General features: G+C 47.1%; 1 protein-coding gene across 3 annotated transcripts; it reads right to left on the minus strand.

Annotated features, from left to right (window-relative positions):
* Positions 1-5,435: 5,435 nt before the first annotated feature.
* MTURN (maturin, neural progenitor differentiation regulator homolog) lies at positions 5,436-27,448 on the minus strand. 3 transcript variants are annotated; one of them, XM_065630135.1, is made up of 4 exons: positions 27,270-27,448; positions 21,291-21,413; positions 15,464-15,616; positions 5,436-5,512 (listed from the first exon to the last, which is right to left on the minus strand). In XM_065630135.1, exons 1-3 carry the CDS (start codon positions 27,429-27,431, stop codon positions 15,506-15,508), a joined length of 396 nt encoding a protein of 131 aa, XP_065486207.1. In that variant the 5' UTR covers positions 27,432-27,448; the 3' UTR covers positions 5,436-5,512; positions 15,464-15,505. The 3 variants fall into 3 exon arrangements, with proteins under 3 accessions (XP_065486207.1, XP_065486208.1, XP_065486206.1); XM_065630136.1 differs by lacking the exon at positions 5,436-5,512 and adding an exon at positions 9,217-9,446; XM_065630134.1 differs by lacking the exon at positions 5,436-5,512 and having other exon boundaries at positions 11,950-15,616.
* Positions 27,449-27,522: the final 74 nt, after the last annotated feature.

Genomic DNA, 27,522 nt, shown 5'->3' on the forward strand with positions numbered 1-27,522 from the left:
ACAAAAAAAAAATTGTTTTGACCTGGAATACAGTTCCTTTGTTCCTAGGTTTACAGTGTCATGTGCCACCAGAGCAAAAGGAAGATGCATTTGTGAAAGTCTGTAAATAAAATGTTTACAAAAAAAAAAAATAATAATATGGGGCAGCTACACTTAAGCGAGGTTTTGCTTCTCTCTGTCATAGACATATCCCTTACGTGCCCAAAAGATGGGTGAGGTGAACGAGGTAAATGCTGAGCTGTGAATTCCTGAGCCACCCAGCCTATTACTAATTACCATGATTAAATATTGACACAGTGACTGCACACAGGGCTCGCAGGCAGAGATCAGTACCCCTCTGTGCCGGCAGCAGAGAAATCCAGACAAAGAAATAGTTCCCCGAGCACTTACATTGCAAGACCCCAACCCAAACTACAATTAATGTTCCTAGGAGACTGCCAGCATGTGTGAGAGCTTGCACAGCTCTAGCAAGGGGCTGGTGGGGGTCAGGAGGTTTCTGATGGTTTCTGATGGTCTGAGGTTTCTGAGGTTGAGGGAAGTGATCCTGCCCATCAGCTCCCCTCTGGTGAGACCCCACCTGGAGTCCTGCGTCCAGCTCTGGAGCCCTCAGTGCAGGAAAGACATGGACCTGTTGGAGAGGGGCCAGAGGAGGCCACAAAAATAATCAGAGGGCTGGAACAGCTCTGCTGTGAGAACAGGCTGAGAGTTTGGGTCGTTCAGCCTGGAGAAGAGAAGGCTCTGGGGAGACCTTATTATGGCCTTTCAGTACTCAAAAGGGGCCTGTAAGAAAGATGAGGACAGACTGCCCCCAAACTGTGCATGCCATCCAGGTGCTATTGTCTGCTAATGCTGCTGCTGCTGTGCACGCAGGGGCTGCCTGTTGCACACGCTCTTCAAAATCTGTTTTGGCAGTGCAGTGGTATATGCAGCGTAAATACTGAAAACCAGCAACTGCTATACACCTACTGAAGAGCTGAATGTGTAACAGAGAAGGCAGCAGTTCAAATGATAGTCCCAAGCCATGCTGCTGTTGGGTCCTCAGTGACTCTTTTGCCAAGTTTCTCTTTTCTGTAGGTGTTTAATCTATTAAAATGCATAACAAAGAACTTCTACCCTTATTCATGCAAATTTGTAGCCAGAATTTTCATTATTGAGACAATAGCACGGGCTTAAGTCCAACCGATCTGAATTTTCTGCTGAAAAGCACCCAGATTTTACTCTCTTCTTTAGAATAGCTAACTACTTTGAGGTAACTTACACCTCTACACATCAAGTAGCTATCATCCACCTGCATTTTTTCACCCTTCTTTCAAATCACCTCACACTCCCATTTTTCAGCAGAGAAACTCTGAATGCTTAAGTTCAGCCTGTGAAAGCTGTTCATGGGTTGGGACAGGGTGTGAGCTGAGACAAATGTTGTCACAGGCTATCTGTCACTTCAGAAGCCATCAGTCCAACAAATCCAGAAGCTGGTGTTACATTAAGGCATCTATGGCATGTCTGCTCCTATAAATACATCACTTACAGTGGAGACCTCTATGAGTTGTCAAGGGGCAGGTTTGTATTTATGGCACCCGTTGAATAAAGAGGGAAAATTAATTTCCTGGTTTGAAATGAGTTTCAATTTTATCAACAGGAAAACTACATCATGAAGCTGACTATCTGCCTGCAATGTAACATACACAGCTTTCCTATTTAGCCATTAGGCAGATTATTCTCTGCTGGATGGATGTGTCGTTCCTGTTAATGCTAATGATAGTCCCACATATGCCATGACAGAATAAATGCCAAACTACGTGAACCATTTACTCCCTAAAGGGAAATACAATTCCTTCAAGCAGCGTAGGAATCTGCCAGCAAAGTGATGGGAGCCCAAGAAGAGTGGGGCGAGCTTCTAGCGAGGCTGGGATGTAGGGATGTTGCTTTGCCAGCAAAGCCAACCAAAGATTTTCCCACCCATGCTGTCCCCTTGTGCTGTTGTGCCCTGCTCCCCGAGTTGAAGCAATTGTAAATGAGCTGCTAGAAGGACAGGCTTCAAACAGCCCTTCAGAAGAAACCAGAAGCCTGCTTATTTACCCTCGTTGATTTTTAACCCAGCTCATTTCACAGTGCAGTTCTGCACACAGTTGTACCAGCGGCACTGGGAGCAGCAAACTGTGGCTGGAGGCCAGGAATGAGCCATTAGGGCAGGGCTGGGGACAAAACTTCCTACGCTGGCATGGGAGGGAGCAGGAGAGCCGGAGGACATGGAGCCCTGGCAGGGTGCCTGCCTTGGCACACGGTGCATGGCTGTGCCACCTCCACATGGTGACACCAGCTCACAGAGCTGCAGGTGAGCTCTGCCTCCGCAGCAGCTTGCCCAGCTGCCAGCTCCAACAGGGTTTGGTCAGCACATGGTTTCTCACCCAGGCCTTTGCCCAGGCTCGGAGGCAAGCTGCCCAGTCCTCCTGGAGCAGAACCAGGTCATCCAAGGGGCATCCCTGTTGTCTGCCCTCCGAGGCACCTCTGGCAGTCACGTACATGTGCCAGGGCAGCAGGACAGGGGACTCCATGACCCAGCAGACCTTGAAGGCAGAAGGAAAAGGCTTCATCAGAACATCTTTAGGAGTTCTCTATGCAGCCATAAAGCAGTTGGTTAGACGGACAAAAAGAGCAGGGGCTGGAGGAAAATCAGCTCTCAGATTCACTGATAAAGCTGAAGAGGAGATTGGGTTTTTGCTCTTTTATGAGGCTCTTAGTAACCGCTGAGCTATGTCAGTAAAATCAGCTTTGACCACGTGCTGTCTTTTCACACAGATTTCATATCTCAGCAAGTTTATCAGTAAACAAACCCAGTGGTGCTACTGAATGCCCTGAATGCCAACTTGCCAGGAGGTCAGAGCCACTGCAGTGGAACTGAGCTTGTCCTGCCCAGAGTATTCCCAGGGGATGCAAACCCAGTGGGTGTCCCCAGCAACAGCCCCCCTGCAGACCTGGGATACTTCCACTCCCTGCACTTTGCCACCAAGCATGTGTTTCTTTACTTTAAGAAATAAAGAAGGTACTTGCATTTCTGAGGTAATCCCCACGGAGTGAATGCAATAATATGTTATGTGGTGTTGAAGGAATGCAAACAGTCACGGCTTAGGAGGGAAATTAAACTAGGCTTTTGCTACTTCCACATAGTCAATGGGTCAAGTTGTTTCCTCCCCACATAGTGTGTTCTTCCAGGGGTGAGTCAGGCCTAATTCACATGGAGTCTTTCATATGGTACCAATAGGATATGAAAGATAAAATAGCCAGCAGGATCCACATGGCATATCTGGCAGGTCAAACTCTGCAAGCCCTGTTTGGTTTCTCCTGCTTCTGAGGGACTGACGGGGACTTTGCAAAGTCCTGATGTGTTGCTGTGGCCAAGACAGCTCCACACACAATGTTGTTGCTCGCTGTTTGCAGGCAGTGGCTCCTGACGATGTGTTTGACCTGCTCTTCTGGCTGCCTATGGCTTGGAGAGCCACACGCCTGCTCTGCCAGCCTGTGTTGGCTACAGCTTGCTATAGCTGCAGCTGAGAGAGGGGAAGAGGACAGAGGACCTTTCAAATGAGACTTCATGGAAAAATGTCCATCTTAGCTAGGAGGGGCTGTGCTGGTCCTCAGGGAGGCTGTGAACTGTGACCATTTCTTGGGGTGGACAGTGGAGGTGACAGTAGAGCACGTAACTCTGAGAATGTAGTTGTCCATTCAGAAGCATGTGGCCACCACTGCCATGGAACCCACAGGTCCAGCTACAAATGGCCAATGCTGGCCAACTTCATCTGTGCAGGCTGGCTGCTGGACAGGTGAGGAATGGTTGTATACTCTGCTGCTACCACATGTTGTAAGACTCACTAGTCATCAGCAGTCGTGGTTGCTGGTGGTTAGGACTGCATGGGAGCACCACAGGGCATCCCCATTCCTCTGAGCTGCACTCCATGCTGTCCCTCTGTGGTCACCTATAGAAACAGATTTTTTTTTACTGTGCTTAGCATAAGTTTAACAAAGCAAAATAAGCTGGATCTGGAGACATTCAGGCTGCTTGAAAGTTTTCAGGAATTCTCATCTGTTTTCTTCAATGTAAAAAGTTCGTTTGCCAGCATAGCTAATAAGGACATCGGGGACATCAGCAGTCTTTCTCTTCTCCTTGGAAGCTCCTCTCCTCTGTTATCATGGCTAACGAATCATTTAATGGCATATTGGGATTGCAGATTTACACTATTTAAGTACCACTGCCAGCTAAGCATGGCACATGCTTTTTAAGACATGAAGAGTAGGTGATGGGCACTAGCTGGAAGCTTTACTCTGCTGAGCAGCAGCTGCAAAGGCAAAGGAGAGCAGAGGTTCAGGGAGCTGCAAGACCACACGAGCTGCCCATCGGACATGCTGGCTTCAGTGGCAGAAGTCAGAAACATGTTATTCATCTCCTCTGTGTAATTTGCTTGCATGTCTAAATGTCCGATACAACAGCACCCGTCAGGCCACTGCATACAACTGAATGGCAGCATTTGGTGACTTTGCTTCGGTTGTATTAACTCTCAGCATTGTCACCCCATTAGTTCCCAGGCCTGAGCGTGGGTGAGCACAGGGCCGTGCAGGCCTGGGCAGGTCCCTCGTCTACAGGCAAGGCTCGCCATGCATTGTACAAACAACCCTGCTGCGGGGCGAGTGGGAGGAAAGAAACTTTATTAGGAAGGAAAACACGATTTTTATTGTTCTGAAAGAACAGTTGGTGGTGAAAGCGCCCAAGGCGTGATAACACGTACAAGTTCATGAACTGTGCAAAGGGACATGGTGACAAGCTGTGCCAAGGGGAGGGGGGATGTCAGCCACGGAGCCGCAGAAGTGCCTCACACAGCAGCAAATAGCCCTTGCTGTTTGCTGTGCTGGCCAGCTGGGTGTGGGGCACCATGGCAGCAAGCCGGTGCTTAGTCACAAGGATTTGGGGTCCTGCCAATGCTCTTTTTGACAAGGCAGAAGCAGCTGAGTGACAGAGGAGGGTGTGAGGGGTGGGCTGCAGCCCCCAGAGCCCATAATAGCTGGTGCAGGACTGGGTGCACATTACCTCGCTGGGGGATGGTGAGGAGGAAGAAGAGGTGCAGCAATTGCCACTCAGAGGCACCTGCTACAGCCACGTTTGCCTGTGTGTTTTTCCACCAGATGCTGCTACGTCTCCACGTCCATTTCTGTTGCCTGCTCTGGCTGAGCCAGGCTGCACTCAGCTGCCACAACGCCTTCTCCAGTCCCATCGCAGATCAAACCCATCCCCTTTTCCGCCAGTCCCTTGCTATGATGCCCTCTTCCTGGTCCCGGTCCTCTCGCATCTCCTCTTTACCATTCTCTTTCCTTGTCTCACATATGCCACCAGCTCCACTTTCAGGTGGGGTCTGTGACCTCCCAGGTGCCTCCTCCTTGGCTCTTTCCCTTTGCCTCATGCTACAGCCTGCTGTCCCAGCTCGCTGCTGGTGTTCCTCTGGGGCTCACTGTGCCAGCATCCCCCCTGTGAAGCAAGAGAAGTAGCAAGCTGCTTTCATTGCTTCGTTTCCACAGTAACAAAAATGGCTTTTTTTTTTTTCCCCCCTCCAAAAATACCCCCCATCCCAGTTTTGAGATGCTATCTCCAGCACTTCTTGCACATTTCTGAAGACCCCAGAGATGGTAAGTCTATCCCTAGTTTCCCTCTTGAGCTCTTTTGTGCGCTGATGCATGACAGCAGGTTCCTGCAGCTGGTAGTATGCACCTTTGCTGATCTGCTGCTGCGCTGCAATCTATCTTTTACAAGGGACACTGCATGGGGCCAGTTATCTAATTAACTGCTCATGTGTGTGTAGGAGGGTTCAGGGAGTGCTGACGAAGGCCCATTAGTAATCACATTGCTGGTTCTGCAGGTAGTGCCCTCCCTCCCTTTTTTGGATGACATGACAACGAAACTGCACATTGACAAAGCCAAAAGGAATTTAGCAAGAGCCTTGCTATGGTGGTTCCCAGAAAGGTGTCTCCTGCTATCCTGCGGAGCTGGAAAAACGTGCGCCCATGTTCTGGGACTTGGGGGAAGTCCTGCCATACAGTTTGAGAGGCCTCAGCAAGCATTTCATTATCCTACTTTATATCTTCAGCTCATGGCTTGTTGCATCCATAAAACTGTCTTGTCCTCAGGCTCGGACATTTCACAAAGGTGAGAAAGAGTCCATGCATCTGTGCTTCATAATTTAGGCTTTGCATAATTTTGCATAATTTTGCATAATTTTTTTGCAGTCTGCTACACTGACTTCAGAAGGCTCGAGAAAGCTCAAAACTAGAGCTGGATTCATCAAGCTTAAGGCATACACTTTCTACAGCCAGCAGCACATGGGGGAGAGATGTGATTGGTATAGTGTTGACCACTGCAGTCTAGAGGTCCATTGACAGCTGGGTGACCCACCAGCAGCCTTTGTCATGAGACATAAGGGGGCACAAACTCGCATTCTTGGCTCCCATAGCTCTGTGCTGGCACTCCCCATTGCTGCTACGTGAGTCACAGGCAGCTGAAAACCTTTCCTGATAAAGGTTTTGCAGAAACAAAAAAAGAAATACAGCAAGCAAGAAGTAATAGAAGAAGAAGAAGAAGAAGAAGAAGAAGAAGAAGAAGAAATTCAAGAAAAAGCCGATATAAAAACTTCCTAACTTTCATTGAATAAAAGAGATAGCATGAAGTGACACAAACTGGCACTGATTTTCTGTGTGAATTGCTGCGTTTCCAGTACAATGTGTCCTCCTGAATGAAGCCTCCAAGTCTCACTTCTCATCAAACGCCTTTGCTGGAGCTGAGTGTATGGTCCTTAAGGATGCAGAGCAAAATAGAGAGCTGCGCTTGGGCAGGGAGCAGCTAAACAGTAGGGGAAAGAGGGGAAAGGGCAGCCACAGTCCTGGGCACACTGACAAGAAGAGAAACTGGGGAGAAAGAGGCATATTTTGCCAACTGCACTCCCAGTTATTTAGCCTGCAGCTACAGCTGGGGAGGGAGAGAGCAGCATGTAGGGTGAATGCAAGCTCACATCCACGCAAGGTAACTCATTTTCTCATTAGTGAGAAATGTAATGCACTCACTGACAGTGACCCATAGCCGAATGCAGCGCTGGTTTCAGGTCTCCCCACCGGGGCCGAGTGTTTCCAGAGGCTGGTAGCAGGAATTAGGGTCTTGGTTTGGGCTTGATTGCTGGCACGTGCTGGGTAGGACTCACCATTTGTCATCTCAGCACCCTTTAGCCTACATCTGTGCTGGTGCCTTGGGCCCAAACTCTTGTCCCTCTCCTGGTACTGTGGAGAGCTGACTGGACATGGGGTGGCCGTCCACGTCCTGGTACTGTGGAGAGCTGACTGGACATGGGGTGGCCGTCCACGTCCTGCTTGTCAGCCTCACGTCATCTGAACACGGCACAGCTTGGCTCCCTCACATGGCCACTCCAAAACCAGAAGCTGAGAAGGTCCAAGGAAAACCAGCTTCACCCCCAGTCCTGACATGACGTTGCTCCTGATGCAGCGCAGTCCAGCCGCGGTCCCAGGAGGGACTGGGTACCCACCAAGAGGTGTTGGCACCAGCTCCCACTGCCCCACCCAGCTTCGATAATGCCGGAATCCATCTGCAGGCTGCTCTGCCCCCTCCTCCCCATAGTCTTTCTCCATGGCAAGCTCTCAGCCCATCTGTCTCCAAAGCTGGACTTTTTTTGCCCCATGCCCTGATTCCTCATCTGACCCCTTCTCCAGCAACAGCTGAGGTCGCAAGAGAGCAAAAGCAGTGTCTTGCAGGCCAGCAGCAAACTTGCTTTCATCATCCTTGCGATGCTACCATCTGCTTGAGTTGCTTCAAAACGTAGGCTCTGCTGACCTCTAGGGGACTGCTACAAAGCCAAAAGCAGAAAGGCTTCAAACTCACGGCATGCTACAGCTCTTCACATGCTCTTAAGGAGCTCTGGGGTGGGTATCACAGCTGACACCTACTCTTGGGCCCTTTAGCACTACTAGAGGCTGTAAATAAAAACCTGCCTCCAATACTGCCCCTGCCACCGCACCATTATAGCAGCAGTACCTTAAGAAAAGCGTACAAGCAAGGTAAGGTTGTTGTGGAGAGATACTACCTGCTATCAGCCTGCCCCATATAACCGCTGGTTTTATTTCAGCATGATGAAGCACTTGGGAGTTTGAGAGCTTGTGCCTTTCACCCTCTTCTGTATCAGTTTGTCTAATAAGAGGTATAAAAACCTTGCCTTGGTGTTACAACTACAGCACTGCTCAGTGAAAAGCACAGACGCATACACCTAGGGATTGGAAATAAAGTTACATGTGCTGCTTTGGCATTTCATCACTCACCAAGCAAATGGTGTAAGGAAGAACCTTGTAACAGAGAAAAAGGAACATGAAGACTTGTAGAAAGAAAGCAAAAATCTGATGTGCTCCTTAAAACAGCACATGGAGCTGCTAAGGGGGGCAACTCTGCATTGCTGCTTTAGAGCCAACACTGAGGGCTCTGGACACACCACAGTGCACGTAGCTGGCACACTCCTACTGAGAGCTTCTGCCCTGGGAAGTGCCGAAAATACAAGTCAAAGTGCTAAGTTAAAGCACTTTTCCACAGGCTGGAAGATGTTCAACCCACAGAGTCTCATGACAAAAGCTAATGACTGACAGCATCCCTTCAACCAAATCAGGGTGAGGAGATGTCAAAATGGCAATTAAAAGTGCAGTGTTTAAAGAAATGAGACAAATGAGTTGAAAAGAACCACCAATTTTCATTTCAGCATCACTACATGTCTCTTAATGAGAACAGACGCCTCCCTCACCTGTGCAAAACAGAAGGGGACCTGGAAAGCCTGATGTACTGGCTCATCCACAAATACTACCACCAATTCCCATCTTCTGACAGCAAATCCACCACCTTAGACTATGCCAAACTGAACTACCCCAGCAGTTCTGGGTTCTGTCCTGCAAAGCAAGACTTACTCTGCAGTGCCCAAACCTCAGATGAAATCCTTTTCTCCTCCTTACAGCTGCAAACACCACGTTTATCCCACCACGCACCAACACTGCCCAGGAAATGTAAGCCTATCGTTCCCTTTGCCACACACATTGTAGTTATGCTTTAGTCCCTCAAAAATCCCTGTTCAGTTGACCTTGCTCACAGAGAAAAGACTCCATCGGTCATCAGTTTGGTAAGCTCTTTAATGGCAAGCTCATGGTGTAACAACGCTGCCGGATTCGATGCCTCGGTGGTGGGAGAGGAAGGAGGATCAGAAGAAAGGCAGGACTCCACTGAAGACTTACACCTTTTAAAGCATCGATTAAAAGGGCAACATCTTTTGGCAACCCATTTCACAGCTTTGTACTCCCAAAGACAGACAGGTTTGCATGGCGTGGCGCAACACGGGTTTCTGCTTGGCATGTTGAGGTCTGCCTGGTCCCTGCATTCGTAAAGGAAAACTTGACGACAACAAAAAAAATTGCATTGACTGAAATCCAGAGCTGACATTTCCACCACCACCCCCAAAGATGAAAGCAGACATCCTTTACATGCAGTGTTACCACAGATCTTTGCCTACACAAGCAACAGCATATCGTTACAGACGGAATTTCAAAGTTCAGTGTCTTTTACATGAAACTAGTGAGCTTTGCTGTAGTCAGCAGTAACTAGTTCAAAGTTTTTTTTCTGCAGACAAATGAACACCCTTTTTGTTAATCTGTATATTTGTTTATGACTGAGCTCATACTGACAGTGCAGAGCTATGTGGCTCTGTAGAAAGTGGAATTTGCAATAATGCAGATGCTCCTTTAGGCACTGTCCTTTTTTTTTTAAAAAAAAAAAAGCAATTAAGAAAAAGTCAAACATAGAGCACGTAAACGATAATTTGGCTCACCGAACGGGTGACTGCTGTAAGCGAAGAGGTTTCCCTCGTACACCTGCCACAGACACCAGATACCAACAATGCAATTAAGTAAGTCTCAGAAGTCCAATAAAAACCCAAGGTGACAGGGTCTGCCCTCAGAGTCTTTCCCATCAGTGGTACGGACCAAATTTAAGGAATCTCTTTATTTTAGTATTTGCCTCCGAAGTGACAACCCTGAGCCTTCAGCTCCATGGTGACGCTGCAGGGACCACCTCAAGCCCAGCCTGCTGCAGGGTCACTCCTGCCCGGCTGTCACACCAAGGCTTCCCAGCTGCACAGGCTGCTGGGGAGGAGGGGAGGTCCTGCCAGAATTGAACACATAAAACAAAGCATTTCCTTCTGCTCAGCAATTTACACAAAGGAGCATGCAGCTAGAGCCCCTCAAGGGATCCTTCCTGATTTCCCATGTCCTGTGGCCAGACCAAAACCAGCCAGCACTGGCAAAGAGACCTGCAGGCTGGGCCAAGCTCCCCAGCGACCGGCAGCCAGAGAGGTCTCATTTTCAGAAGCCCAGCCTGGAAAGCCTCAATGGGTCATGACTTTCAGAGACTGGATTATTTAGCTAGGCATCGCTCCCTGTGAAAAGATCTTGGGTTTGGCACCTGACTGCTCTCTTCTGCATAACCCCTGTCCGTCATGGACCAGTCATGGGTCCTCAAGGGATAACCCACCTTCCACGCCACCTCATCCCCCTGTGCTGCCTGTGCAGAGAGGACGTCGTGGCTCAGTAACACACTGCACTGAACTGCAGCTCTCCCTGATGCACCTGGCTTGCAAGCTGTGGGAGATCAAAGGTGTTTCTCTCCCCGCTCCTCTGCTTCCTCTCTTCTAGGAGTGGGAATTTCTGAGAAGAACAGCCTGGTAAAGATGGACACATGGACAGACACAGGGTAAGGACGGACAAAAGATGAGGATGGACGAAGCGGTAACCTTGCCTCCTGCCACAGCTAAAGCTGACCATAAAATACCCACAGGCTTCAGCCCTGCATCCCAGTGAAAGCTCAGGAAACATGTTGAAAGAGTATGGCAGCTTTCCAAAGTAATATCCATAATGCTACTGCAGTCACCTTTACTGTCCCAGTCTCACATCCCACCTTGCAGAGGGGGAAAGGGCAGTTACCTACTAAGCGATGTTGTAGCAGAATCTCCTCGCTGCTGCCCCCAGCCACCATCTCACACAGCACACTTTACGCACTAAGATGCAGTAGCTAGCATGCAGGTCACCCAACTAACCCAACTAAGTCTGGCTATTCCCATCCAAAGTGGCATTCTTACAAGCATGCGACTTGCAAAAGCACAGCACTATGCACAGAGGGGAACTGCTGGGAAAACAGCCCAGAGCAGGGCAGGACGTGGAGCTGAAGCCTGGTAGGGTTCAGGTCATCATGCTCAGCGGTGTGTTATTCCCGAAGTTTGTGCAAGGGAAGTTCGCTTATTTTTTTATCCCATGAGCAAGTCGTTTTAAGAGATGGTACTGTGCACCTAATAAAGCAGTTTTATGCTCCCTGACTGCTGCTTCTACCTGCTTATACAATATCATTAATAGTAATGTTGGGAAAGAGAGGAGGAGAAGACTTTAGTTTGCCTTTTTCCCATCCTTTCTGAACCATCTCAAAGCATGAATCAGGCAGGCCACTGACAGAAAAGTACAACCGGGCTCACGGCCCCAGTAATGTCCAGAGCAGCTTTTTTATAAACTGCATGGGTTCAGTAAGCAGATACTTGGCAGGATGGTTTGGGCTGTCTCAGAAATCTCAGCATTTCTCGGAAAGGGGTCTTTCTCACTCTTGCCCCCGCTACACAAACCAGTTGTTACACTTCCGAAATCTGCTCTTCCCTCTGGCATCCCATGTATTCCTCATGCTCCAAGCAGTACTCTGCTCCTTGCATTCATGCAACTCATATACAGAAGCAACAGTTTTGCAAGAGCCTCTGCTCTGGCACATTTATATTTAGCCGAAGCATGAAATGCCTATGAGAGAAGAGCAAAGGAAAGGGGAGACGACGACTCTGTGGCCTTTCCCTAATGGTTCGCTTTGAGGACAAGCAATGATAAGGCATACCTCTTTTCACCCCCAGATCTAAAAGCACTTCACACCATGGTGAGCAAATAATACTAACAGCCTGTAAAAGGCTTAAGATGGGACTTTCAAAGGAGTTAGCCAGCTCCCATTGAATTTCAAGGAAGCCTGGATGGATGACTGGAGGCCTGCCTTGAATTCCCAGCTGCTGACATCCACCTGAAGTTCAGGGCAAGGCAATGGCAGAGCTCTGAGCCCACATCTTCTCACTGAGTCCTCCGGCTCGCAAGCGTTTATGCATGTGTCCGCAAATCTTGTGTCGCAGTCTGGCAGCTTAGACACTGGGTCATGCTACCCCTGGTTAATTACTGAACGACTACTAACCTCAATATGTGGCGGGAGTGAGGGAAAAATAAAATACAAATAAAATACAAAAGTACTTTGTAATACAATTAATGCAGTTCCCCATGTCTTGCATTGTTTGGTAAGTATGGAACAAGTAACACAGTAATACAGAAATGTATTTGGTCAAAGTAAGCAATAAATATTTTTTGATAAAATACATTCTATATTAATGCTCATTCACATTTAATACACATGTAAATTAAATTTTCTATATATAAAACTCCAGTTTATTCTCAGTGTTGCCTGGTCATGCTTCAGTTCAGCAGCAGGGCCCAGACCATTCCTCTCCCAGCAAAGTGAGAGGAAACAAGAGCACTCAGCTCTCTGCAGGACCAAGCCTCACGCATCCCCTGGAGTGCCCGGTCCTGCAGGTCCTGTATGAACAAAATCTTGCTGGCTTCAGTGGGAATTCTGCAGGGGTGAGTGCTGCAGAAGGGCCCCCGGCTGTCCAGCACTTGTAGTCTGGTGTGGAAGTCACTCAAATGGCATATGGCATTCCAAAAAAAAAAAAGTGAGTTAATGAATACAGAAAATTATATATCTACATAACTTACAGTGCTATGTTTGCTTGCAACCATATTAATGCTCAGCTGCTTGTTAACAATTCCATCAATATGCAGGAAAAGGCAGCAGAGTGCAGAACATACTACAACCTCCTGTACGCACTGGATCTTACACTCATTTCTCATTTCATGAATTCCTGCCTGTCCCGCTGCCACCCAGAGCCCAATTCTCCACTGAGCCTGGTGGAGTAAATCCTTCTCAGCACCTAGGCCGGGTCAGATTGCATCCGCACCTTCGCCACCGGACACTGCAAGGGGTGCAGAAGGTGCCTTTTGGCCGCGGGTCCTCAGCTACCACCCACATCCACCCCTGCACCCTCCCCGCTGCTGCGCCAGCACTCGCCTGTGCAGCCACGCGCGGAGCCAGATGGTGGGACTGATTCGCCTGGAAAACTGCCTGTCCGTAAAAAGGCAAAGGGTTATTTCCCAGCCAGAACGACGCCGTAGCCGTGGCCGAGGTTTGTGCAGATGCGCCCGGGGGTGTGCACACCTGCACCCAAGCAAAACGGGTCCGAGTGGCCAGCAAACCTGAAGAGCAGGACTTCGCCTCCAGCTTGCGCTACTGCAAATTACGTCTTGCATTACATTACAGCAGAGGAAAGTCAGCCCCCAAAAGATCTACTTCTGCGAGCTGCAGCCAAAGGATGGGATGCTACAAAAAGAAAGGTTCCCCCGAAGCAAGGCTCTGTTTATGGTTATGGCACCTGTTTTAGCTGGAGAGGAAAGAAAAACTTAGGGACTTAAAGCAGGGATGGAAACCACTGGTCTTACACTTTATTTTAGTAAGCAAAAAGCCTATTGCTGCTGTACAGGGTTATACAATGAACTGCCACGGTTCTCACGTCACTAGTCCATAAAAATGTGCTGCGACTATCATGTTTATGCCTGCATGCCGAAAGAATGTACAAAGTTGCATTAAGCTCTGTTTCTCTTTCACTTTTTGTTTTTTTGTGTGTTCTTAAACTCCAACTTTTACAGTGTTGCAGACACTCCTGTGCATACCCAGGTATCACACACCGTCACAGTTACGGAAGGTCTTTGCCCCAGATTGGAAAAATCAAGTGCTGTGCATCTCTCAAGCCATCATCAGAAATGTAAACCACCAAGAAATCTTACTCCCTTGAAAAAAAAATCTTTAAAAAAATCTGTTGAAAAGGAGACGTCGCTAACAGCAGGGTTTTCAAAATCATGCGAGTTATTTCTGGGAGTTGTCCAAGTATTTTCTCTTCGCTCACTTTTTGTTTTTATAAAGCTAATTCTGTATAAAAGGGCTTTTGAAGCATGTGACCTTCATTTCATGATGTAAAAAAATTGGAAAAAAGGAGTAAATTTAGAAACATTTTGCTCAATTGTGGAAAACAGTTGTATTACAATAGAAACCCCTTTGCTTCTTCTATTTTCAGTACAAAAGGCAAGTAAACAAAGAGACCCTGCATCTTCACAGTCTGGCACTCATCCGAGTCACTTAAATATATGTAAAATAGATAGAAAATAGGAGAGGTCTTCTTCCCCTTTGTACCAAGAACCTACCAACCCCCTTTGGGGAGCAAGTCTCCAGCTAAGTAAAACCTCACTAGCTTTTATATCAGCCAAAGTAACAGTATTTTAGCTCCCCTCTGACCAGGTGTAAGTGCCTAGACTAGCTCAAAGGCTGGGAGAGGAACAGGTCCAGCATGATTTTAAGAGCCAGGTGCTGGTTTATACCCCTTATGGCTTCAAAGTTAAGTTGCACTTTAATTCACAATGCCACAAGGTTTGTGTAATAATTTAGCAGTGTACTAAAAACAGCAAAGCTTAAAGTTGGTTGTCATGCAGAAGTAAGACAGGCGATGGCTATTTTTTAATTGATTTGCACAAAAGCAGCATTTGGCTTTGGATCAAATGGTGTCGGAGTACCAGGGTTGGTTATAACATGTACTGCTGATAGTAATTACTCCCAGTTGTTAAACCAGCACTTGTAAACTCAGGTGTCGGCAAAACAACATTAATACTCCTGACACCAACACTCCCCTGGATTTCTCATTTCTCATTATATTTGTTAAGCCTCCATGTGAACTTCTGCAGTACCAACCACTATTAAACTAGTGTTTTTTGGGAGAAGTCTCTCCGAGTTCAGTACTTTGTCAAAAACCATAGCTGTTGAACTAAAAAGAAAAGTGCCGGTCACGTTTGCTCTCTGCGCTGGTGTCCGCGGAAAGGTCACGGGTGAGGACTCAGCACTCTCACCATACGCTTCTTACATTCTCGGTACTCGACATCCGTGTCAGTGAATGCTACTCTCGAACACAAATCGAAGAGACAAGTCAGCGACAAAACTACTTCTAGACTGATAATGGCAGAATGCTACCAAGACAACTCCATAGAAAACCCACTGAAGCAGGAGCAAAATTCAGGTCACTTCTTAGCAAAGCTCATCACAGATTATTATTATTATTGTTATTAATTTTTTGTTTAAACCATTTTGTAAAACTTTTAACCTGGGAGCCAGATATCCCCATGTGATGTGCTAATTCAAACAGGCTAATGTGGGACCACCTGACCCCACCTGGTATCAAAGGCTTCCGAATTTTTTTAGCTTCTCAGGGAATCACTGCTGACTGACACCCATCTGTTGGTGATCGGCTTCTGGTTCCTCTTCTTCCACATCTGCATTATATTCTTCAAATGCATCATCATCAACATCTGGAAGCCCAAGTAACTACAAAGAAGAGAAAATACTGTGTAAGAGTGAATTACGCACTCATGCAGCTTCACTGCAAAACTTCACACAATACCTAAGTGCCACTTCTTGAAAGCCTCAAACTCTGGAATAATAGTACTGCATAATGACCTTGGTGCTCACTCTCTCCCTCCTGTGAGAGAGAAAGATTTGAAAATTCATCCTCACACCAAATTAAGTGCTCAGAGACTGGAAGATAAATAAAACCAAAGCAAAGCACTTACAAAAAGCTTTGCATTCTTCCCTGAGGTCGTATCACGAATTGTTGAGTATTTAGACTTAGCATGGTTTAACTTCAGAAAAAAACATGGTAATACTGTAGCAGAAGTTACCTCAGTTTAAGATCGTGTTCGGCAACCCTATAAAAGCCAAAGAAGAAAGCATCTTCATGCAGAACTGGCTAGTATGGAATAAGCAAGGAGACCCTAAAAACCTAAAGATACCATCGTGTTAAGTGCTTTTCCTGAACCCTTCACTCCATCACACCGGACGAAGCCTTGAATGCTGGGTGAAGCCCTCGCAGTGAGAAATACTGTGTATTCAACTCAAAATTGCCAAAGTTCCTTTAAACTTCTCCAAATTAGATTTGGGCTTGCGAAGAACTGCCAGCCCATCTTCCTTGGACAATGTTTAGATGCCTCCACCTGACGGCTCCAATCACTGCAAGGGCACTTGTTTGCTGCAGGAAAAGGAGCAAACAGTGATGTTTGAACTTTTCCCCTCTCCTCCAAAGGGTTGCCAAGCCAACAGAAGTCGGGAAGGCAGATAAACCAAATAACAGCCAAAATAATGCATCTGTTGTGGAAATCTCATATTAGAATCCTACACCAGCAGCTATTAATAGCCACAAAGCAAAATCACATGCCAGGCATTATTGGGAATACCACGTATTTGGCTTACCAGGGCTGGAAGAGCAGCACAGATGCATGCAACACCCTGTTTGGAGAGTGACGCAGCTGTCAGCTCTTGAAAGAGGCAAAGCCCAGAAAAATCGGGAGGAGGGCGATACTCGCTAGGTGGTGGCATGAAAATGAGAAGGCTGTGACCAGGCAGATTTTTAGGGACCTAAACTAATTTAGCCTGTGATCGACATTCAAAATTATTCAGTGGACACAAATACAATGCACAAAATTAGCCTCTGGGTCCAATGAAGTATGAATTCCCCTCTGTCACTGGGAGAAAACCAGTTTTTTAGTTGCAGAGTTTCTTCAGCAGGGAAATGGAAAGAGAATTTGCTGACTAAACTCCATCCTTCGCATTTTAAAAATACTTACAAAGAGACCCCAAACTGAAAATGTCCTTGTTTTGTGAGCAGCACAAAGAGTAAATATTACTATGCTTAACTGAACGTGAAACTACTTGGTTCATTTCCAGGATGTGGGGGTTTGTTTCATGTTGAAGCTAAAATTAAAATACTCAGTTTTAAAATGCAAAAGCAAAGTCTCTAGACTTTCTTATCTACCAGTATTATTTTCACTAAACTGATGGAGTGTATTTAAATTAAATGTGAATGATGTACTGCTCCTTTTATATCGCCTGGCAGAAAGACTGTTGATCACATTTTTTTTCCCAGCTCTGGTTATAATTCCTCCTTGATTTACATGGAAATGAGCCACATGAGTCTTCATTTTATGGTACACCATAAGCCTTTCCCGTGCAAAATTAGCATGGAGAACACAACATATACCATGAGAACTGCAAAGACGCATGTGATCCCAAAGGATGGGGAGCACATCCTGCTTTTCACACATCCCCTCTCCCTTTGCCCAGCTCTCCTCTCCCTGGTGCAGTGTAAATCAGAGTGATGCTGCAGATGTCAGCAATTTTACGGAGTGTAGGAAGGACTGGGATGGGATGGGATGGGATGGGATGGGACGGGACGGGATGCTCCTCCAAAAGAGGCACAGTTTTGTTCTCTCATGGACACTTTAGGATCTTCCAAGGCACCAAGGACCTCAGCCATGCCAGTCCTGCTTTTAGGGGTCCCATCTCGCTGCTTCCCACAGGACTATGGTCCCTCACTGCTGTTAAACCCTTACAGCTCTCTGGATTGACGAATCAGCCAACGTCTTGACCCAAGGAGGGAAAATCAGGGTGCAAAGTGCAGGTAGTTCTACAAACACTGGGCCAAAGCAGAAGGAAGCGGTATGAAAGATGAGGACAAAGTAAGATTATGAAGGTGGCCTGAGTTGTCCCTGGACTGACTCCCACCTTGTCTTCTTTCAAACACACTACTTTCTCTTTCTAGTCCATATCTATATATTGAAGTATCAGCTATGTGGCAGACTGGAAAGGTCTTTAATGGAGAGTGAAAACAAAGAGGTAAACCAGGAAAAGGGTGTAGAAAGAGAGAGCCGATCCATCGGCCAACTAGGCAAGGGGAACAAAACTGCCAGGTGGGGACACATGGGGAGGAGGAGGACAGGAGGGCGATGAGGAGGAAGGACAGCAACCAGCAGCAGCACCACCTGAACTACACCTATTTATTCCTGCTGGCCAAAGTACCCATCTGGAGGTAAGGACAGGTCACTGGGACCCATATGAATTAAATTAATATGGGATAAATGGCTTTTAAAATGCAGACTCCCCAGCTGGGATGTAGGCTTTTTATGCTGAAGGTGAGCTCAATGCAGGAACCCTGGAATTTGCTGCTGAATTGTACAACTCGTGTTTTGTTTCTCTGCACACTCTGCCAGTTGGTGCGATGTCCCTCAGGCATTTTTTATTTTTCACTTGTCTTCATTAACTCTTTCAAAGTACTCTGATTTTATACAAATAACGTAGTAGTTTTTAAATTCCAAACTTACAAAAGCAGAGTGACATTGCCTCCCACCAAAAGCTGATGCAGAAACATGCTGAAAAATAAGCCAAGTACAAGACCAAGCTTTAGCCGTCCACACAGTGCTACACTAGAGAAAACAAAGTTTTGTCAAATCCCAGTGTGAAGGGCTCGGTCTCCAGGCAGATGTGCTTACAAACACCAGCACGGACACCTCTGGCACCAGAGAAACAAAAGCACCAGAGGAGCCGCGATGCTCTGAGGCGAATAGTGGTATTTGAGCCCAGTGCTATTGATATCACTTCATGTACCTGCATGGTGTCTGGCACTTTTGGATGCTCCCTGAACAAGTGGATAATAAGGCAAAACACAGAGTCTTGTGGTAACCAAGCCAGGAAGGCACTAATGGGCAGAGGCAACATGCCCCCCACCACCTTCAGCAAAGAAACAGCTTGACTTTGTCTAGAGCAGGATTTAGAGATGCAGTTTAGCTGTTAAGGGTTAACCAACACTTTAAAAAAGCCTCATCTAAATAAATATCCTGTACTGGCACTGTGTTTATGCCCAGAAAACACGCTGATGTTCAGCAGCAGTTTTTCCTAAATAGCCATTTTTCAAACTGAAATTTGCCAATCTGGTCTCCAACAGCAAACTCCACTGGGATAGCGGAGAAGAAATGCCCTCCAAATGCACTGTGACCTCCAAGCTGACAGCAAGGTGGTTTCAGCAGCAAAACAGGTCGAGCAGAGAAAGTATGGGAGACAGCGTGAAGTACTGCCAAGGAAATAATTTCCCAAAACTGAGGAAAAGTGGTTTTGTCCTGGCAAAGGTCCGAGGGTGCAAAATAACTGTTTCCATACATCTACTCTGACATCCTTCACTTTAAAAAATCTATCCTACCACGCACGTGCTATTTTTAATAATTACAATAAGGGAAAAATGTCAATATGTTCCTTATAAGTCTACACACAACCATACCTCAAATGATAAACTCAGTTTTCTTATGCTGATGAAAATCTCTCAGTGTTAGGTCAAAGGCGAATCTGAGAAACTTAATCTTTGTGGTGCATCCAAGAGAAAACGAAGAGGTACTTGATTACAATCTGCAAGAGGTCTCTGACAACCGAGGATGCTGGTTTTGAGCAGACAAAAGCATAATGAAATTCAACAGCTAGGACACGAAACTAGAAAAATGCAGATTGCAAATAAAAGAGTTTTTCACAGTAGCCTGATTAATGATGAGAAGAAAAAGCGCCCAGCAGTGTTGTATCCTTTAAGTCACCTGAAGACTTTACATCAAGACTGGATGTCTTTGGAAATGACACCCTCCAGGCTTGACCACAATTTATGTTCTTGGCTGTGGGAATCATGGGGTGAAATGTGATGTATTAATGAAGGGCGCTGACTAAATGAGCATAATGGTTCCCCTTGCTTTGAACCTTTTTATTCTGAAGAGTAGCTTAACTTGGTTTGACGGAAGCAAATTTCTCAGTAACTTAAGCTATGCTGAAATAAATGTGGTTTAAATGAAATAAGTGATCTGTACCAATTTAATTAAGTCTTTTTGAAGTCCTCTTTAGCCAAACCAATGGAAGTTTCTCCTCAAAGACACAGCTTTTCTGAGCAGGAGAAAACAGCTATGAAGATCCAAGAGCTGAATATTGTTCTGGGAAACATATTTATATTTTTGTATGTTTTCACAATTACAAGCAGCTGTACTGACGGATCAGATTTCCAGTCCTTTCTAAGAAAAGTGTGCATCTGTTCTATTTATTTCCAGTCTCTCAAAGGATTATTTAAAACGATGCTCTTTTATGTCGACCAGCTGTGGTGGTGCATGGCAAGGAAAAGCAAGGGTGTAACACAGGGAGGGCCAGTGTTTTCATATTGGCACTCCAGGCCCTCCCTTTCACTCTAAAATACTTGGGATACATTTTCAGTCTTCTCGACTCGTCAGCCAGAAAGAGAGAGGAGGGAAAACGGTCTACATTTTGAGCACAAAATCATCCATCGTCAACTTTCGCATGGACATCATGGGAGTGTGGTTCTGGCAATGAACCTCTGTGCTCTACTTTGCACCAGCCCCTTACTCAGCCCCAGGCACTCAAAAGAAGAGGCTGTGCAAAGGGAGGACTTGGCAAAAATGAAGGACAACAGCCAGCCTGAGTCACCTCACCCTGATGAAACCCAGACTTTCACCCAAATCTTAGTGTTAAACAAGAACAGAGAAAGCCGAGTAGCAGCAAAACAGAAAAATACAAGCCCCCTCCCCAAAAAACACAGTTTCTGCTCCAGCTTCTTCTCTAGCAGTGACCAAACTGGTGTTTGCAGATATCAAGTGGCAACCACCCTAACAGCAAAACCTGGACCACCTTGGAGGGGGAAAAGAAAAAGCCACCCCTAAAATAAAACAAACCACTCTGAGGAGAGACCGCACTTCCAGCTTCCCAGAGGTTTACTTTTGCTGTTCAAATCCTTGCAAAACTCCCCAGTTCCAGCGCCAGGAAACGACTCTGCCACAAACAAAGCCCGGCGGCGCTGACTCGCACCCCGTTGCTCCTGGGAGTCAGCGCTGCATCAGCGGGACACGAGCCCCCGCGGCCGCTGCCACGGCTGCTGCACCAGTTGGCCTCCCGCCCCACACGGGAATCTCACCCTCTCAAAGAGACCGAAACAGGGAGGCAGCTGGCTTCCAAGAAACAATTTCTAGTTGCCTGATAGTGGCTTACGTGCTAACACCCCTGCGCCCAGGCAGCTGACTGGAGATGTAAGTCCCTGCAGATGAAAACCCAACTGTCTTGCTCCCTCCGGCGCTATCCTATTAAAAGTCACAGGTAACTGTCAATGTTTAGAAGTGAAAAAAGAGGTACTTACGGGTCTGAAGGATTTGAAGACTTTTTCCAATATTTCATGGAGCGTCTTTTTCCCGCAGGAGGAGATGTAATCCTGTGCGAGCTGCAGAAAAGGTAAGCAGTCCTCACTTTCGCTCCACACGTGCTGAAAGCCAACAGCAACACAAGAAAGAAAAGGCATTAACAGGAATTCACACCAGCCTTTCCATGTGTTTTATAAGGTGACATGTTGTAAACATCTGCCAAAGTACATGGGGTGTCCTGTGCTTCAGACCTGTACTGGGAGTCTGCGGGCTGTCCCAGACACCACGCTTCTGAGGAGAAATCTGGATTTTATTGACACGATGCATCAGAAAGCAGAGAAATCGATCCAGAAGAGAAAACACCTTGTGACTGCACCGGCAACAAAGGATATGCACGCCTTGCACATACACGTTTTATGAGTAAAGGTGTTTTTGCTTGACATCAGCCCTGCTCAGACCTGGAAGTCACGCTGGGTTTTCTCTTCTTCTGCATCATCCACTGCAACGAAGCTCTCAGCAAGAGCTAAAGCATCTCTCTGTCTTCCTGGCATTAGTGCAAGCGTGATGCAACCCTGGAGGTGGAACCTGATGTGTAATTATCTTGACGATGAAGAAGATGCAAAATATTCCTGCGGGTTAGACACAGAGCAAAGGAGAGACTTCTGGGCACTTGGAACATCCTGACACTTCATGCCTCCCTCCCTGTTTTGAGGTTTACTCCTCCAGGAGCCAAATCTTCTTTTCCTAGGCAGGCACATTTAAAACTATTTGGGATATTCCTCTCATCTTGCTCTTACTTCAGAGATGCTGGTTCTACAGCCTGGTTTTGTGAAGCCTTATTCTGCTGCTATAAGGCTGTTTGAAAGAGAGCTGGTGAGCGATGGTGCAAGCACTCAGGCAACAATCCTTCTTGCACACTTTTAAAGACCTTCTTTTGAAGACTTTGTGCACCGGACTGTCTTGGGCAATCTGCTACACAGAGAAGTGTAATACTGCTAAATTGGTTTGAGGCTCTTATACCGCTATTTTTGCACAGCAGCTCTTTTCCCTAAAGTGTCGTGCAGCTTTTTTACTGTGCTATAAACAGTAGGTTATGCTTAAACAAGGAAAGAGGAGGGTCTCTCTGAAGCTTAACTAACATTCAGGGAAAGAGCAAGAACGACAGATGTTTCAATCCCTAACATAAGGCTTGCATGTTGCCTTCTTATTCGGTGGCAAATACCTGCCAGGGATGCAGTTTCACACTTATCAAAAGAAAACACTACTTAACATCACCTAAGCTGCATCTTTAAGATGAAAACTATAACTGCCTTGCTATGAGCCTCACTTGACCTACATTTTCTTTGCTGCTTGTTGCATCTTACAAGCATAAACATAGAGAAATGTTTTGCTATGAAAAGAGCCCTGCCTTACTGAGTAGGTTCAGCTCCTTCCGTATAACCAGAGTAATTTCTTAAACAGCCTGGCAATAAAAATAAGTTCTTGACAGTCTTGCTAACTCTCAAAGGCACATACCACAAGTCTCATGATACTTCATGCCATCTTAAGAGTCGCAGGCCTTGTAGTCCTATATAAATATACAACGAAATCTCAGCTTCTGTTTACCAAAAAAAAAAAAAAAAGTCTGCACTTCGTGATTTCTATGGCCTAAAAAGGCAGAAGGTACATGAAGTGAACCCAAATGACTCCTCTTTAAAATGTCAAATGAACACTTTCAAATTGCAACATTTTAACAACAGCCTCAAGATTCTGGAGGTCTGGCCTGCTATTCCTTAATACCTGGGTTAGCAATTACCACTTATTTACTTCTAATCTTAGCATCAAACTTAAGAGCTGGATGTTGCAGCTTGGCAATTCATGGCTCACACTAAACCTGCTGTAATTGTTTATATGTATAAAATGATTACGACTGCTAACATCCTGATTCTTGTTTAAATTGTGGCTTCTTTTGACTACCAGAGCTATACACAGGAGCTTCCACAGAAATGAAAATCAGGCCCTGCCCTTTTGCAAATAATAGCTAGTTTGTTCCCCAGGGAAAGTTAACCCCATGTTGTCCTATCGCATTTTTACAGTCTCTTTTCAAGCTGCACCACGTTTTAGACTCCAGTGTGAATTTGTCAGAACTAGCGCAGAATAAGATCATCTAGCACAAAGGGAAAATATAAGCGAGTCACTTGGTCACTGAACCTTTGAAGACACTTTTTTGCACAGCATCTTAACGCAATAAGCAAGTAAGGCTTCCAACAACTGCCAGGTCTGCAGAAGATTTAAAAGTTTTAGCTGTAGCAACAAACAGACTATGAAAGGTCTCACGTGCCACTAGTGTATGCATCTCATTTGGAAATGCCTTGATTTCATTTTCCCTCCCAAGAAAAATCCTCAACTGTGATAAAGACCTGGTTTATAACACCTACATATTTAGCTGCATCTACAGTTCTCGGTGGATGTTCAGTTCTGCACCGAGGCAGCGCAGGAACTGAGTCTCACCACTGACTCAAGCATCTCCAGAGGAACCTGCAAAAGGAATTTTGGCCTCTCAAATTAAAAACAAACATAATTTGAGGATTCTGCTCTTGCTTAGAAAGTTAGAGCAGTCAGTGAGGCTGCACATCTGGAGATGCTTTTCCTGGAAAAACCCTGATGCCTGAGAAGCTCTTTGCAGTGGGATAAGCGGGCTGCTGGCAAACCAGAGGGCCACAGTGTTCAGCCATGGCTGCGCAATTAAAAAAATATTAACCTCATCATCTGAGTATGTGTTTTCCAAGCTTGCCCAGTTTTGCTCGCAGTTGCTTTGTGTCGCTACAAAAGCACACGGCCACTAATTTCCACATCAGCTAACCTAGGATCATGGTTGAATTATTTAGTTCAGCATCTACACACAGCACATAGCTGAGGTAATTCATAGGGTTGCTCCTGGAGGGGGTTGCTTTCCCTCACGCCTTTAGATGATTCGGTGTTGCTAGATGACAGAGTCACTTGCTGGACCACGTTTTTCTAAGCAGCCCACCTGCTGTGCATGGCAGCAAAACTTCTTTTTCTTTGTGAGGACAATTCGACTTGTAGAAAATAATCAGACTCACTGACTCTGTTCTAAAAAATTTTACGGGAAATCTTGCATCAAGGTGGCATCATATTTTTGTTTGATCAGTTACTCTGAACGCAAGCAGTAACACAGTGACAAAACAAATGACAGACTACAAGGAATTGCATCGCAACCTTTGCTCTCATTGTTTATGGCTATACAAGTCCAATTAATTTTTTGAGACCACCACAAGCCTCAGGAGCCAAATTATACATAGTTCAGCTGTCTAAAATGCTGATTTAGAGAGCTTTAGTGTCCATGTGATACTGAAAATGCCAACAGGCATCAAGATGGGTCTTCCGCATCCCTAGCATGTTAAAAACCTAGCCCTAAGATTCCTTTACAGGAAATTAAAATTATATGATTGTTGCGATCTGGAATCTCTGATTTTATACAAAATTCTGAGTTATTCTCCCCCAGATTGCATCTTGGCAACCTTTCCATGTTTTTCTCCTCCTTCCTTTTAAGTTCATCATGCCCATCATTTCCTCCTTACAAGTGGTTATCATGGACTTCTCTGGCACCTCCTACATAGCTTTCTAAGTTGCATTATTATGAAATGAAGACATAAAGAAAGAGAACAAGAATACTAGGCACCAGATGCTTATTAAATATGAGGCTCCTTTATAAGAATCACAGGGTGCAAAAAGGCTGTAAGTGTGCCACTGTGAATTCTGTTTATGTTTACTCACTTTCACACTCCATTGTGTTACTGGAGCCATGCAACAAGGCTCAAGTGCGAATGAGCATCAGTCCCCTGGCTTGCATTAAGTCTCTTTAAAATAAACTTTAGCCTGTAATTGCACAGAGAAAGGAAACTTATCCTTTGGAACATAAAAGAAGAAAATGACTGGACAAAAAAAATAAAAAAGACAGCCAAGCTGGGAGCAGAAATGAAGCCCCACAGTGCACCAGGAGCAGAAAACACGATGCCGTTGAATCAGCTCATTAGTGGTTCTTAATCACATTAAAGAGACACCATCAACATGAAAAGAATTAAGAATGACACCTATCTGCCTGTCTGAAAAGTATTATTACTACAAAAAGTGCCTCAAGTAATTATGCCAAAAAAAACAGACAGAAGAAAATACTGCCTCTGTTTTGCCACTGTTTGCGTTCTGCATTTGACAGGAGTTGGCCTTTTTGCTGAGTTTTACTACTGGTAGCTTTGGACGGGAAGTCCAAAGCAACCCTGGAATGAAAATATTTGCCAAAAAAAGAAAGGGAAAATGTGGTTGCAAACCCACAAAAAAAGGCCAGTGTTGGAAGCATGGGAATAGGGTCTAAAACTGCTTAAGGTTTTTTTAAGTTGACTAGATTTTGCTTTGAAAGTGTTTGCTCGATTATTCAGCAGCGTATAAAGAAACAATACATATCTAAGAAAAATAATGAGCTTTCTTCACAATTTCCACTATCATTAGCATCCAGTCACAGCTTTAGCCTAGTCCTGCATTGGTTCCATATGTATCCCTGCTTAAGAGTCCAGCAGGCACGGGCCTTTCTGGGCACAGGCATCTCTAGAAGGGAACAAGCGCCCAGGTTCAAGAGGCTCATAGGTGCTGGGAGATGGATATGCAGGGCTAGTCCCACCGTGGACCAGGAGAATCTACACCCTGAGATGCTCCACTGCCACGACTGCGACTGAAGGTCTCATGTATCCATGGACAGACGCATAACTAAACTCCAGATAACTTCTTTCGTAATTCAGCGTGACCATCTGCCTGACACGATAAATGAATGTCCTGCTTGCCAGGATTTGTGGTCTTGAAGAAGTCACTTCACTGCTCTTTGTTTCCATGAGTCCATCTGTCAAATGGGTTCTTACTGCACTTACCTGTTGGAAAGCGAATCAACAAACATTTGTCAAGCAGGTGGAGGGATGAAAGTTGCTCCGGGAAGGGAAGGACCTACAACATTCCTAGAATAATGGACTGTGCTGGGAGTTGTTTTTTTTAAAAAATAAAGTCCTTTCTTTGCCGTTAGCTGGAGGTTTGCAGGCTACAAACCCCGTGGAGAGGTGCCGCTTTTTGATTACTCTTCTTGCACTTCTGCTCACCACCGAGAGGGCTGGGGGGAAGGTGAACAACCCACCCCCGTCACCCCAAAGCCGCGGGTTGTTTTGCCGGTGCCTTTTCCGCGCAAACTTGACGCTGAACTCCGCGAGGCGCGGGGAGGGGTCGCGGCGGCACCAGGGCCGGCAGCTGCCCGGGTCCCCCAGCCCCGGCGGGCCCTGGGGGGCGGCGCGGGGGGGCGCGGAGGGGTGGCCCGGCCCTCCTGTCATCCTGACTCCATTTTATTCCTACCCGTTCTCCATTTGCCGCGACAGCCCTGCCAGCCCGCCCGACCCCGCGCCGTGCCCCGGCACCCCGGCACGATGGACGGGCCGCGGCGGGGGCGGCAGCTGCAGCCCCCGCGGGGCGCTGGAGGAGCGAGGGGGGCTCGCAGCCCTCCTCCCCCCGGAGCCCACAGCCTCCCCGGACTGGGGTGATGGGGGAGGCGGGGGGGTCTCTGCCCGCAGCCCTACCCGCGGGGCCGCCCCGCACCGCCAGCGGACTCCATTTTGCGGACTGCGGTGCGCGCTGGGGAGGATCTCCCCCGGCCCCCCGCCCTGTCCCCGCCACCCCCGGCCCACACGCCGGGCTCCCCTGCAGCCCACGGCACCACCACCCTGCATCCCCGCATCCCTCCGCCCCTCCGGGGCACGGCCCCGTCCTCCGCCCCCCTCCCCAGCGCTCCTCTTCGGGTGCTCCCCCAAGCACCGGGGACCCGCACGGACGGAGGAGGGGGATGTCCCAGAGCGGTGCAGGGGCACACGCACGGATACCCACGCACGCCCGTGACCACACCCCACCCCCACTCCCCCCTTTTCCCGGTCCCCTCCCGGGTCACTCACGAAATTGTCGCCGCAGGCGGCCTCCGGGCAGAGCACGTAGAAGGAGACGCCGGGCTCGGCGTAGAAGTCCATGCGCCGCTCCGTCTCCTCGGCGGCGATGAGCTGGAAGGGCGTGCGGGCGCACCACCGCTCCGCCGCCTCCGCCAGCGCCTCGAAAGCCATCGCCGCCGCCGCCGCCGCCGCCGCCGCTCCGCGCCCGCCCGCGCCGCCCCGCGCCCGCCCCGCGCGCCGCCCCCCGCCGCCGCCGCGCGCC

Source organism: Caloenas nicobarica, chromosome 2 (assembly GCF_036013445.1).
Source record: "Caloenas nicobarica isolate bCalNic1 chromosome 2, bCalNic1.hap1, whole genome shotgun sequence".
NCBI classification, from domain to species: Eukaryota; Metazoa; Chordata; class Aves; order Columbiformes; family Columbidae; genus Caloenas; species Caloenas nicobarica.

Coding starts and splice junctions, on each gene's coding strand:
- MTURN (XM_065630135.1), bottom strand. CDS start 27,431: ATGGCTTTCGAGGCGCTGGCGGAGGCGGCGGAGCGGTGGTGCGCCCGC. Junction 21,414..27,269: donor CCGCCTGCGGCGACAATTTC/GTGAGTGACCCG, acceptor GTTGGCTTTCAG/CACGTGTGGAGCGAAAGTGA. Junction 15,617..21,290: donor TCTTCAAATCCTTCAGACCC/GTAAGTACCTCT, acceptor TCTTCTTTGTAG/TTACTTGGGCTTCCAGATGT.